This window comes from Oryx dammah, unplaced genomic scaffold (assembly GCF_014754425.2).
Source record: "Oryx dammah isolate SB20612 unplaced genomic scaffold, SCBI_Odam_1.1 HiC_scaffold_6, whole genome shotgun sequence".
In the NCBI taxonomy this organism is placed as follows: Eukaryota; Metazoa; Chordata; class Mammalia; order Artiodactyla; family Bovidae; genus Oryx; species Oryx dammah.
Genome location: NW_024070190.1, coordinates 10,111,287 through 10,126,082, shown reverse-complemented (window position 1 = coordinate 10,126,082; position 14,796 = coordinate 10,111,287). Strand labels below are relative to the sequence as shown.

The window sequence follows — 14,796 nt, the reverse complement described above, 5'->3', positions numbered from 1 at the left end:
TAAAGGGACCCTTTCTTCCAGAATCCCAGTTCTAAATCCTGATCTGCAGAAAAAGCCAAGACGTGGTTTTTCCACTGACATAAAGCCTCCTCCACCTACTTTAAAAATGCAACTCAAACAAGAAAGATTTCTTTAGGTACAACATTTTTGTTATTGTTTTCCAGTCTCTAAGTTCTATTCAATTCTTTGTGACCCCATAGACTGTAGCACACCAGGCTCCCCTGTCCTTCACTATCTCCCAGAGTTTGCTCAAATTCACGTCCATTGAATCTGTGATGCTATCTAACCATCTCAAAAATTTAAAAAAAAAAAAAAAAGTACAACTTTTAAGAATCCCATCCAGCATCTAAAGCAGGGAATGCATATAACTCAGACTATAAATCTCTACCTCTCAGCCCAAACCAGGAGAGAGGGTCCCAGGAGAGGGTTTCCCTGGGCACATGTGAGGGGAGGAGCAGAAGCGTCTCTTATCTGGTGCAAGCTCCCCCAGCTGCCTGGACGGTCCATCATCTCAGCAGGGCACCCAGCTCCTTCAAGCGGCAGAGGCAACACTGGCTTGCAACAATGCACAGAAACACTGCTGCTGGGGGCAACGCCTGCATTTCCTTATAAAAATACAGCCACATTCCTGGGGCAGCCCTCCTCTTCCCAGGAGTGTGCAGCTATTTCCTTGAGTTACTGCGTCCGTCCATCCCGGGTCCTGTCCATAGGTGCCCTCAGGCCCCTGGGCGCCGTGTACACACAACAAGGGACAGCCCTGCCCTCAGCTTCCACTTGCTCTCACAGGAGGCAGAGGAAATGTGTCACATGCTAAATCTGCCTCCTCAGACTCTGGGCTGTGTTTTGGAGAGAAAAACACTTTCAAGAAAGGCTGTGAATTTATTCCTCGTCAGCAATGTAAGTGAAGGGAAACTCCCAAGGGCCATCACCCACAGCGCTTCCAAATTCTTAATTTTCATGTGCTCAGAAAGACTCTCCCTTATTAAGAGAAAAAGAAAAGAAAACAGACAAGTTCAGAATATAGACAAATGAGTCCACTTCCACAGAAATGATGAGCTACCCAGTCTGGAAGCACTGGCCCTAACAAAGTGCTATCTGAGTCTCTCTGTCCCCAGCGGCCTTGTGCACAGTAAGCGCTTCTGAATGTGCCCTGAAGACACGTCCCCCCAGGAGCCCACAAAAGGGGAAAAGAAGTGGTACCCGTCGTATCCAACTTGCGGTCTCCAGGGTCCGCTGCTGCCTGGCCCGGGGTCGCTGGACGATGACTGATTGCTGGGCGAACTTCTGAAAGGGTGACACAATCAGTAACAGGCATGGAGGTGGGCTGCCAACATCTGGACCTGGCTTGTTTTGACTTACAAATGAAATCATTTTTCAGTGACAAAGAAAAGGGGAAACACACATTGCGGTCATGGACAAATAAACTGACAATTGGTGATGCCATGAGATTTCAGAGGTATTATGGTTGGTAATTTATTATAGGAAGGAGATGTGGCAGGAACAAGGCTTTACCATCTAAAGATTGAAAGCACAGCTAATGATCCCAGTTAAACATGGGGGACAGCAATAGGATACACAGAATTATGAAAACATCACTACTACTTGGTCTATGAGACATTGCAAGGGACGCTGTGGTTCTATATTTAAAACCGAGGCAGAGAGACAACTCTAAATTTGGCGAAACCATTTATTTCTGCACATGTATTGAATGTAATCCTATTTATTTCAGACACACAAAAATGAGTGACACTTGTGAGAACTCATTTGAGGAAGACGTGCTTGCCAACTTTTCATTTTGCTATTAGAAGCCTTCCTTGAGTGTGCGTGTGCATGCTAAGTGGCTTCAGTCCTGTCCAACTCTTGCCAACCCTATGGACTGGTTCCTCTGTCCAAGGGATTCTCAAGGCAAGAATACTGGAGTGGGTTGCCATGCCCTCCTCCAGGGGATCTTCCCAATCCAGGGACTGAACCCAAGTCTCTTTATGTCTCCTGTACTGGCAGGTGGGTTCTTTAACACTAGCGCCATCTGGGAAGCCCCAAAGAATTCCTTATAAGTTAGTAAATTATATGTTAATAAGGGAGGTTCTATAGACCCTTTCCCTTCCAGATGAAATCCCTTTACACCCAGGCTACCTACTGTATGCATTTCTCTGAATATAAACTCAGCAGACCTTTGAGAAGGGAGATCCAGAGCCCAGATGATTGACTGACAAGTTAGTTACACTATTCTTGCACTCATTTGTGGAAAAACAGACTGGAGAAGTCAGAGGAAGAGCACATGTTTTAATCCTAGTAATTATTATTAACACCTATAGAGACTTACACCTTCGGGCCAGGAGTGTTCTAAGCAGTTAACCTCTGTGGATTGATTCAGTCATCATAATGCCCTGTGGAGGTCTCTATTATAGCTAAGTTTACTTTTCAGAGGAGGAAACGAGAATGGGAGAGGCCAAGCAACAGGGCAAGGTGATGACACATTTAGCGGGCAGCCCGGCTCAGTGTCTGCTTACAACATATGCTCTATTAGATGAAAGCCTAACAAGGAATTGTGAGGAAACTCTTGGTGTCTCCACAGCCCATAAGTTATGTGAAAGTTAAAACAAAGGGAGTAAAAGTCAATAGCAGCAACAAATCTACTATGCTGTTCACTTAAAACTACCTCTCCGTGTCACGTCTCTAAATTCTCAGCAGCTTCTAACGCTATTGCATTTCACTCTTAAACAGGTGCTCCCTCTCAGGGAAAAACTTAACAATGGAGTATTACTCAGCCACTAAAAAGAATACATTTGAATCAGTTCTAATGAGGTGGATGAAACTGGAGCCGATTATACAGAGTGAAGTAAGCCAGAAAGAAAAACACCAATACAGTATACTGACACATATATACGGAATTTAGAAAGATGGTAATGATGACCCTTTATGCAAGACAGCAAAAGAGACACAAATGTATAGAATGGACTTTTGGACTCTGAGGGAGAGGGAGAGGGTGGGATGATTTGGGAGAATGGCTTTGAAACATGTATACTATCATGTAAGAAACGAAGTGCCAGTCTATGTTCGATACAGGATGCTTGGGGCTGGTGCATGGGGATGATCCAGAGAGATGATATGGGGTGGGAGGTGGGAGGGGGATTCAGGATTGGGAGCTTGTATACACCCGTGGTGGATTCATGTCAATGTATGGCAAAACCAATACAGTATTGTAAAGTAAAATAAAGTAAAAGTAAAATTGGGAAAAAAAAAAAAAAACCTCAACTCCCTCCACTTAAAATGAGAGAGAAAAGCAAAGAGATGCCAGTGATCTTAGGACCTCTGAAAATACTGTGACCGTTAGGATGACGGGATTTCATCAGTGATTTTTGTGGCTTTGTTTTCTTTATACTCAAAACTGTTCACGCTTATCTAGAGGCTCCTGCAGAATGGTTCCCCGATGTGGTTTGGAGAGCGAGTTGACGGGAGGATTGCTGCAGAGAGGTACAGTGGTGGCTCTGGGGGGTGGTGTCCATGGAGGAGACCTGCACACCATCAGCACCACCGCTGGCTGGGACCACAAGTGCCCCAGCGTTCGGGGCCTGCCCGGCGGCCCTGCTGCCCACTTGGTCAGAACAAGCTAATTCAGAAGTGACTAAGCCACACACAAGACCCCCACCACATGAAGTTCCAAGCCAGGGCTTCACCAGGGCCACCAGCTTACCTGGTACCATCGGGCAGCTTCCGGTCGAAGGAGGTGCTGCGGGGGATGGCGGCCTGGCTCTGCGGGAGCAGGGGCTGGCACTGCAGCCGGTCGGGTGTGCCGGGCACCGGGGAGACCCTGGGCAGGGGCTGCAGGGCGGGCGTGGGCACGCGGTGCCACGTGGTGTTCCTCCGGAAAGGGGTCTTGTACTCACAGGGGGCTCCCTCGCTGTCCAGCTTGTACTCCACCATAGGGATCCGGCAGAGCTCCGAACACCCTCTGTGAGCCGAGAAGAGACGGTCAGGGGGTGCTCAGCACTGAGCCGCCAGCCCGACTCACTGACGGCCTCGCATTGCTTCTCGGGGCTCATGGACGATGGTGCAAGGCCATCCACCCTCAGTAGTAGACCTGGCTGCCAGTGACCTTGTCTGTGTGTCACCCAGCACAGACCAGGAGGATCTGGTCTCAAGCCTGTGGCTCTGGTTAACCTTGGCTGTCAGGGGTTCCATGCACAGGCTCTGCCTTGTCTGCAAACTCCCTGGGCAGATTGGGATTGATCTTTAACCAATCTGCATACGTGGAATTATTTGCATTGAAACTGGGTGATCAATAAACATTAACAGATTAAAAACACCTCATATATAATCTGAACAGATCCATGCAAGAACAGTCATATAATCAGGTATTTGAGTCACATGTCACTTGTTTCTCCTGAATCTGAGAAAAGTGGAAAACAAATTCAACAAAAGCTGCCACAAGTCAAGGAGAAGCCTGAATGCCCATCCTGTTGAAGGCACGTTAGTTAAGTACTTAGTTATCACTTCGTCAGTTACTTCTTAGGCACTTAGTTGCCAGGGTCACTTCCTTGAACCAGTGTCCTGGCTCCCACGGGCTCAACTGACCAGTCAGGGATGAAAGACCCTTTAGCCTGAAAAATGTGATCTAAGGCAGATATCCCTCAAGTTACATTGTGTACACATTGCTGATTCTACTGACTTGACTAAAGTGACCTGCAAAGCCAACTGGCGTTTTGGCCAGGGCACAGGAAGACTGGCTGAGTGTCGGGGTAAATTGTCCCGATTTAGCACATGGATGAAGCCTTGCCTCTCCCTAGACATTCTGCGGTCAACAGAAAAACTCTCATATTCACCCTCTAAGAAATCTATCAGGGCAATAAGGTGTCACTTTTTAAAAAGGAGAATTGCATCCTCAAGACAGTGGAGCAGGACTTTTCAGAATCATTACAAAGGAACAAAGAGAACAAAACCCAGAAACAAACTTGATCATCAACAAAGCTTGGACACCCCAAAACACAGTACCTAAGGATAGAAGGCAAATGGTGGGATGCCAATAGTGGGGCAGAGAAAGGCAAACCCAGGGGTGTGCAAAGAGAAAGACAAGGAGAAGCATGCCCATCCCCTTGCACACCTGAGCAGGTGCAGGAACCAGAAGCATCAGGTGCCACAGAGGGTGGAGGAGAAAGGGAAGGAGTGAACAGTGAGCCCCCAGCCAGCACTGGGCCCCTCAGGCAATGTCCACCCCCACGTCTAAGGGGCAGCAGCAATGGTCAAGGGAACACGACCAGAAAGGAGGAACTCAAGGCCAGGAGGTACCCAGAAGAGCAGAGATGGAAACAAAAGGTGAAGTGAAAGCCTTGCTAGAAACAAGATCCCTTTAGTTAGTCCTCGTTCCCTCAAACCCAGCTTCAGGATCATTCTGCAAAGAACAGGGGTCTTTCTCCACAATAAAGACAAGCAGGTGCAAGCCACCCAAGCACCCTGCCACGAGGCTCAGGGAAAGAGAAGGAACCTGTGAAAGTGTTAGTCACTCAGTCGTGTCCCATCTTTGCAACCCCCTGGACAGCAGCCCACCAGGCTCCTCTGTCCATGGAATTCTCCAGGCAAGAATAGTGGAGTGGGTTGCCATTCCCTTCTCCAGGGGATCTTCTCAACCCAGGGATCAAACCCAGGTCTCCTGAATTGCAGGCAGATTCTTTATCACTGACCCACCAAGGAAGCCCGAAATTTAAAAAGAGGATGACTGAAATTCAAAATAAAAAACTTCAGTAGGACAGATGGAAGGTAAACAGAGGAGCTTTTCCTTGAAAGCCAGAAAATCCAAGTTCAATCTACGAAGTCTAAATTCACCTAACAGAGTAAGAGGAGAGGAAAACGTGGGGAGGAAATGATCAACAAGTAATACACGAAAGTTTCCAGAACTAAAGGGAAAAAAAAGGTGTGTCAAGACATATTATGGTGGAATTCAGACTCCTGGGTTAAAGCAGAGATCCTGAATGTCCGGGGGGGAGAAGGCAGGGGAGGGCGCAGGCCCTACACAATGGCAGGACACAGAAAAGTTCATTCTTCCCAACAGCAAAATGGGGTAAAAGTTCTAATCTGTCATATCAACAGTGCTTGGCGCTTGGGATGGAGAGAGAGAGAGAAATCAAAAACAGTGTTCTGCTTTTTGGATCTGGAAGCCAAATGAATGGTGGTGCTACCTACCCTTTGAAAATAGCAGGGATGAACTAAAGGAAGCATCATAAAAAGATAAGATGTCTGTTGTAGAGAATGAGTAGGGATTATCTCTTTATCAGTAAACTTGACTTCTTATCTTTTAATGCTTTCCCCCAAAGCAAAATTCATCTCTTTTACCCAGGCAAGTTTAAATTACTCTGGATTTAATGAATGTGCTAAATAACTGGAAAAATTTGATAAGCTGAGATTTACAATGGGTTGCACTTTTTAAAATAAAGTACTAAGATGCTACAATTTTTTGCTCATGGATTTATACTGTTTCCAAGTGTCTTTCTATTTAATCAGACACAACATCCCCTGGGACTTACTGATTCACGCATATGGCCAATGACCTAATCAGAAATCATAAAGGTGGGATATTAGCATACATGAAAACATCAAGAAAACTGAATCCTATCTTCCACCCGATAACCTATGTTGTAAGCAAGTCACTGGACATTCAGGTGAACCTCAGGCTTTGGGGTCTCAAAGGCTAAAGCTGCCTGAATCATCCAAGTCAAGGAATCTCTTAACAGTGAAAAGTCCTGGAACTGTATTTTGAATGAAACACAGGTGAACCTTGAATCTTAGGGAAGAAAGGGCACCTTGCATTTCCAGAGGTTGCTTTGTGTTTCCAATTTACTGGGTTTGGTTTAAAAAGAAAGAATGAAAAAAGAAAAGAGAGACAGCTGGGTGCAGCGTCTTTAATTCATGCTCACAGACTATAGTCTTTAGTAAGAGGCTGTAATTTAGCTTCAATCTTGGATAAAAAAATGCTATATAAATGCATAATCATGACTAATATTTGAGAGAGCACTGACAAAAACTTGTGCCACATATTAGGTTGAAGAGAGAATGGGGGTTGAATATTTCATTTCCATCCTCTTGTACAAGGTCATATGTAAATGATTTTAATACTAAACACGGGCATTCTTTTGCCCTCATGAAAATAAGCTTAAAGAATGACTTTATTTTAAAATCAAAATTAATTCTGCTATGACACTTTTATGGTAACTACTCTCACAAGCTAGATATTTGCTTTGTTTACTTCTTATGACCAAGACATCAAATAAATATGACTATAACATATCATCAAACCTAGTCAAACTCAGTTCTGTTCCATATGTATGAGGAAATCCTTGAAGGAAACATATGGAAATTCAGCCAATTTTTAGGGGAATGGGAAGAGGTGTAAAATAAAATTACAAATGAGCCTTCAGAGGTGTTCAGGCTGCAGGCGGGGTCAGAAACTGTACCTGCCCTTGAGCACACTGCTCTGTCCGCCTTGTGTGGTCTGAACACAGGATGCCAAGCAAGAGCCTCACTCATCGGAGCATCCGGCACTGGTGAAGGGCACTTGGCACACATTTCTGGCCAGTGAATAAAGGACAAGTCAAACCCAAACTGACCAAATGCAAAAAAGATCCAAGGAGTCATTTCTGAACATAGTCGCACAGTCATGTCTAACTCTTTGTAATCCCATGGACTGCTGCCCGCCAGACTCCTCTGTCCATGGAACTCTCCAGGCAAGAGTACTGGAGTGAGTTGTCATTTCCTTCTCCAGGGGATATTCCTGACTCAGGGATCGAACCTGGGTCTCCTGCATTGTAGGCAGATTCTTTACCAACTAAGCTACTAGGAAAGCCTATTTCTGAACAAGTGAGCTGCTAATCTTGTGTGCAACTGAGCTGTTGTTGAAGAAAAGACTTCCATCTTTTGTCTTTCCTATATTAGTGGAGAAATCACAGACCACACTGATAAACGTGCTCCATCTCCTTTCAATACACCAAATTGAGTTAGTGGATTTGAACTGTATTTCTAGTTTCTGGCACCGTTTTCATGGTGTGCCTGCCAAAAGAAGGCACTCGAAGGCATAGATAAGGCTAGGGTATCACTAGCACATGAGCACTTACACAACTATGTCTTTGCTCCATAACAAACATCATCTACTTATGCTTCTAATTACCATGCTAGGTAGGGATCAAAACAAACTCAGCTTCAGGGATCAAAACAAATTTAATTTTTAACATTGATTGTCTAGAGAATAGCTTTTCTGAGTCTCATAATCTCTCCCAGTCATCTGTCCTAGAAGGGAAAACATTCTGTAGACCAAGAGCATCAAAAACCACATGCTGGTTAAAAAATGTGATGCTACAAAACCATCAGAATAACAAGGGGCTCCCTTACTTGGAGCCCTCAGACCATCTTAGGTTTGACGGCTTTATTCTGACAAACCACCCCACTTGTTCCTCTGCATTTGGCATTGTGGACTCCATGCGACAGCTTACTCCTCTAGCAGGGACACCGAGTAACTTCCTCACATCCACACTCTTCTGTGCTCTCCCTGCTTCCAGAAGCTGCCTATACAAGGGGTTCCCACCTATAAATTTCTAGTCTGTGGCTGCACCCATTTTCCAGCTTCTAGGCTCAGCAGCACAGAGGTTGTGTGCCCTCTGGCTCACAGCTGACAGGCACTCATGATCACTGTTCAGCACTGTCGCATGGACCTGGGACTTCAGAGACCACCAGGAAGGTCGCCAAGACGGCATCATCACCCTTCCAAGTGATACCTCCGGTTTTCTGGAAGAGGACCCTCCCTTTACCACTAATAAATGGGTGCTTGAAACCAGAATCACTGAAGGCCAGGCTGTAAACTCAGCTCTAAAGGGGCTTCAACTTGGACCGCCTGACCATCAGGACTATCACTGTTGGAGCCCAGCCAAGCTGCCTTATTTATTATCAGTAGAAATGCTCTACAGTAGTCAAACCGTTTTCCACCTAAGGGAGAGAAGTTAGTGCCCTGTGCCCAAAGCCTAGATCTGCTAATATGCAGCTCAGAAAGGGGAGAAACGCTCTGGACCCATGTTTTACCTCTTGCCAGTTGGAACAGTAACAGAGGAGGATGTGTCAAGATTAAATTATGGAAGCATGCAAGCTTCCCAAAGCGAAAGCATCAAGGAAAGAAATTAGTTTCAAACTGATAATGTGACTTTTTGATCCATAAAGAAAGACAATATAAAACAGCAAAAGGCTCATATACTTTGCTGGAAGTTCTTTCTAGATAATATACATTTACAGAATAGAATGGGGAAGTTTAACTTTATGTAATAATCAGAAGCACAGAAGTTTTAGAGCTGTTAAATTCCCTGTGTACATTCATCCACAGAACAATGAATCATTATTTTGATACTTTGTTCTTTACTCTCATACCAAAGTTGGATGTATGACTTTCAAAAATGAAGAAGTAGGAGAAATCCCAGGGATAATAAATAGGGATAAATACTCTTGAGGCGCAACAACAACAACAAACTCCTAAAGAACTGAGAAAGAGAACTGAGAAAGTTTAAAGGAATGAGATGCATTCTTATCAGGAAAAAAAAAAAAAGAGTTGAACAAATTAGCAAAGTGTGGACTGGGTAAACCATGGACCCACAGCACAGCGAAATCACGTAATTACAACTTGCATTTACTCTGAAATTGCCTGTTGGTTTCACTTTGTTGGGAGAATCTCAGTGAACCTTGACCTCAACCCACAAATCTCATGAAGTCTTCCAACATATTGCAATGCAGTCCTTTGCTTCTAATCCGCACTTCCCTTGTATGGCACTTTGCAGGTTTCCACCTACACTATACCATTTCAATTTCACAGAAATGTCTGCGGTAGTACAAAGGACATCTAAAATTTGCAGAAGGCTAAGAGACTTGGAAAGGTTAGACAGCTTTCACCCTAGAACATGGAAGCTGACTCCTAGCTCAGCACTCTTTCCAACACATTCACCCATCTCCTTCGGAAACTATCAAAGGACATTTAATGAGCCCACGTTGTGTCAGTTTCCACTAGGAGCTGAAAGATTCTCTTTGGCAACAAAGGCAGATAGATCCCCTCAAACAAAATATCTGATTCTTTTACATTATGCACTTTGTTAAAGAGACCGTATAGCCTTAGGGACTGAAGTAATCACCGATATTTTCATCATTTTAATGTCTGTTATGCTAATAGCCTGCTAATAGCTGCAAGACTCTTTCCAAATTATCCAACAAGGTGACAGGGATAATTGGTGCTCATTCACTCGAATCACAAACTCCTTCTGTTGCATAAAAAAATCAAACGCTTCCAATAGGGAGAGAACCACCCAGTGTAACTGACTGTAAAGCTAAGGGCAGGGTCACATCTGAAATAGGTAGGCACTTGATGAGATATTAATTCACTTTCGTACCAACTTCTTTAATTTATAGACAGAAATAGAGAGACCCTGAGACTACAGTAAAAGAGATATCTAAACCAGAAACCCACTTGACCAAGCCCTTTGAATAAGGTCTTTGAATGGACAAGGTATGTATCTATTACACAGGAAGTGAGGCTGGCTCGTACTGAATAAGTCATCAACTTCTTGTACTTCGTTCTCACCAGACATGGGGTGGAGTGTGTCTTCACCTACTACACCCCAGACCAAACACAGCATTCAACATAAAACAGGGCCAGTGGGAATTTTCTGTATGATGCAGGGAGCTCAAATCTGGTGCTCTGCGACAAACTAGAGGGATGGGATGAGGTGGGAGGTGGAAGGGAGGTTCAAAAGGAAGATGACTTTTGAACTTGATTCATGTAGATGCAAGGAAGAAACAAATACAATATTATAAAGTAATTACCTTCCAATTAAATAAATTTTTTAAAATATTTAAAAAACCCCCAAAAACAGGGCCAAAAAGTTCTTCATGAAGCCAACTACTTCCTTTTTTTTTCTTTCTTCCCTCTGAGAAAGCTTGCTGAGGAAAAGTATTCTATTACAAAGTTCAACAGAAGACTCAATAGCTATATAATACCTGGTTTCTGATAAATAAATTTCCATGCGAGACTGTATTCACTGGCTGTCCATCACCATTGCCCAGCGTCACGGGACAATGATCAGGACAAAATATAAACGGGAAGTATTTTATTTATTCTTGGCCACACTGTGGCATTCAGGATCTTAGTCTCTCAATCAGGGCTCAAACCCACATCCCCTGCATTGGGAGTGTGGAGTCTTAACCAATGGGCCACCAGGGAGGTCCCGGAAGTACTATACTTTAGAATGCCACACAGATGAAAAGGAGCCCAAGAATGCAAAGATTATGTCTGTTCTTTCCATGTTTAATAGCCCCGGACAAGCTAGTTCAGAGTGAAGGAGTGAATGAACAGTAAATAACCTACCTTATATTCATTCTCTAATCCAGAGTTCTGACTTCTAGGAGGGAGAAGATGATCTAAACGTTCTACCAGAGGACTGGGCAGAGGACACAAAACAGTGACTGTGCCTCAGGTTACCGTGAGAACCTGAAGTTTCATACTTGTTTTTTAACAGGTCACATTACAACTCATTACATTAGAGTCTATGAGACAATACCAGGTAGAACTGGTTTTACTTATCCAAACAAATATAAGGAACTCTAATCTAAAACCTCGCTGTAATCCAGATTTCAACTCACCACCTATCTATTTATCTATCATCTCTTTCTATCTACCTATAATCGATGTTTCTACCTTATATTATTCATCTATCTATACCTATCTATCAATTGCTAACCTGACAAAATTGAGTTTTCTTCCCCATTTCTATTTATTGCTATGCTCCACTCTGTGTACTTCCGGGAGTTGAATGGTCAAGGTCCTGGTGGCTATGGCTTCAATTTTATAGAATGATCAGAGAACAAGAATTTAGATTCATGACAACATGAGATAATTGCCACTGTTTTGCATTATATAGAAAAATACGTCTTGGACAATATGTCAATGAAGTATGAAAAATCACACAAAACAGATGCACCACAGCATGGAATTTCATTTCCATTTTTATTGGACATATTTACTAAATCACTCACATTGTATCACAACTCATGCATAATTCTGATGAGCTGTTATTTCCTTTATATCAGCCTTTTAAGTTGATGCACTTTCCTTAAAATGACACTGATAGAATGTCAGTCACCTTTGACGGCTAGGGACTGAGGCCATGCCCTGCCTTTCAAAAAATCAAGAAATGCTTAATTAAGTGTCTTGGAAATTCTTCTTCATTTTTTCCACAGAGATTGTCTGCTTGGGAAAAGCCCTCACTCCCTTGCAAACCTCATTTCCATTTGAAGAGCACTAGTCCCTAACTGCTCCTGGCCACTCATTCCCAATCGCTATGAAGCCTCTCCCAGATCCAGTCGCAGCAGGAGATCAGCTAATAAGCATTCCCAGAGGGAACCTTCCTGCTCCTTGCATGCTGGAACTCCACAAGGAAAATAAAATTGGGTTCTGCCTTCCTTTCAAGCCTGGGGACAGCTGAGTTATCATCACCCTGAGGCTTGAAAAAAGGACTTCAAAATGTGGGATGCCTTTTGATTCCACATAAATACTTTCCCAACTAAAGACTTCATTTAATCCAGCAGCTTCTGAGTCATAAGCAAATACCTTCTGACCTACAGACAACTAGGAGCGAGTCTATTAAATGACAGGCCTCTCCCACTCCTGACAGAAGCAGATGGGCTCTGGGGAGAATTTCTTCTCCCTGATATTGTGGAGGACAAAAAAAAAAAAAAGGCTGACAAATGGCAAAAATTAACTGAAGCATTTTTCACTCTATTATTCATGATGTTTATAAAGGCTGAAATATCTTGCAATTCATGAACTTGGCCATTTTAGTAGTCCTTATGGCTCTTACACTAAAGACAACTTAAAAGGAAAAATTACACACACGTCCATTTAAATTAATATTTTCATTTGGCCACCTCACTGACAAGTAAGAGCCGATTTGTGAAAGATGGCGCCTTTTTCCACGCCACAAAACAAAAGAATAGTTTTACCTAAAGGGCCATCTTTACATATTTTGCTGTAGGAATAAAGGTACTAAGTGATATTTCATTTAAAAGGTTTGTACTTTATCAACAAGGTTCTACTGTACAGCACAAGGAACTCTACTCTGTAGAGATCTGTAATAACCTAAATGGGAAAAGAATCTGGATATATGTATATGGATAACTGAATCACTTAGCTGTACACTTGAAACTTAACACAACATTGTATTTAATACATCAACTATGATCCAATATAAAATAAAAACTAAATTTATAAAAGGTTTGCACTTTAATTTTCAAAATGAGTGAAGTATTGCTCATTTCTTCTTTTATACCCTCCACTACAGTTTCATTAATAAAATCTAATAATGCAGAAGGCTGTTGTTGCTTAACTGTGCTGTGCTTAGTTGCGTCTGATTCTTTGCAACCCCATGGACTGTAACCTGCCAGGCTCCTGTCCTGGGGATTCTCCAGGCAAGTACATGGAGTGGGCTGCCGTGCCCTCCTCCAGGGGATCTTTTCAACTCAGGGATTGAACCCAGGGCTCCCACACTGCACTGCAGATTCTTTACCCTCCGAGCTACCAGGGAAGCCCAGACTTGCTGAGGGTGGGGATGGAATGTCGACAGTTCATCTTCAGCATGTGTGTGCGCATGCTCAGTCATGTCTGACTATTTGCGAGTCAGCATGCGTGTGCGCATGCTCAGTCACTTCAGCCATGTCTGACTGTTTGCGGGCCTATGGACAGTAGCCTGCCAGGTTCCTCTGTCTATGGAATTCTCCAGGCAAAGAATACTGGAGTGTGCCACCATGCCCTTTTCCAAGGGATCTTCCCAACCCAGGGATTGGACTGCATCTTATGTGTTCCCTGCATTGCAGGTGGATTCTTTACCACTACTGCCACCTGGGAAGCCCTCATACTCAGCATGAGAGTCTAAAGCCAAAGGTTGTCACTTCACGGATAATTTCCAGTATGTAAGGCTGCCGGAAAATGATGAGTCCTTTTATCAGGGTGTCCAGAGAGTTGCTGGCACAGAGCATGAATCCAAAACTAACAACAATGGAGATCTGCAAATTTATGGATTTAAATTCACAGAAAATTGGAAGCCTGAATTGAAAGCATCTTAAATGATACATGCTAGGCTTAAAAGCTTCCTGACTTGTGGAAACGTGGATGATAGGTGGACCACTTCTGGAGAGTCACTACCAGGTAAACAGCTTATTCTCATCCTGGCTAAGGTTAAAAATACAGAAGATAGTTATTTCAGATTAATCAGGAGAAAAATTTGTATCTTCAGGGAATAACATTAAGGAGATTCTGAGGAGACAAAGGCAAAATCTCTAAATATCTTGAACAGTTTCAGTAAGAGAATTTACATTTAAAACAAAGAAAGAATTAATTATGTGCAGACCAAAGCAGATAACAAATCCTTGGATAGAAAAATAGCAGGCAGAACTTTTATGTGGTAGCTTTTGTTTATTTGCTTTAGCTGAAAAACAATTCGGTATTACTTAAGAAATTCTACTTTTTTAAATCATATGCTTTAAATACCAAATATAATGATAACTCCAACATTTTTATTAACGATATCTCTTGGAAGCTTAAAAAAAAAATGTCTTAGTAACATCAGACCAAAACTAAAAATAGGAGAAAAATGTTTTGCTTTTTTTTTTAATTTGGGGAGAACATGGTAACAGTTGTGTCAGTTCAATAGAAGTAATCAACCCTGAAGACAGCATAAAATTTGATTCTCACCACAAAATTTATAAATCTATAACTCCAGTCAATGA

The 14,796-nt window shown here is 43.0% G+C and overlaps 1 protein-coding gene across 5 annotated transcripts in view; it reads right to left on the bottom strand.

The window, feature by feature from the left end:
* Positions 1 to 14,796, bottom strand: part of SIPA1L2 (signal induced proliferation associated 1 like 2) — a 246,651-nt gene that overhangs the window by 45,863 nt on the left and 185,992 nt on the right. For 4 of the 5 annotated variants that reach the window (XM_040242738.1, XM_040242742.1, XM_040242740.1 and 1 more), the window contains exons 11-12: positions 3,695 to 3,952; positions 1,201 to 1,284 (exon numbers count right to left, since the gene is read on the bottom strand). In XM_040242738.1, the coding sequence (XP_040098672.1) occupies positions 1,201 to 1,284; positions 3,695 to 3,952 (342 nt within the window). The remainder of the gene's footprint in view (positions 1 to 1,200; positions 1,285 to 3,694; positions 3,953 to 14,796) is intronic. The other variant, XM_040242739.1, reaches the window with a different exon arrangement.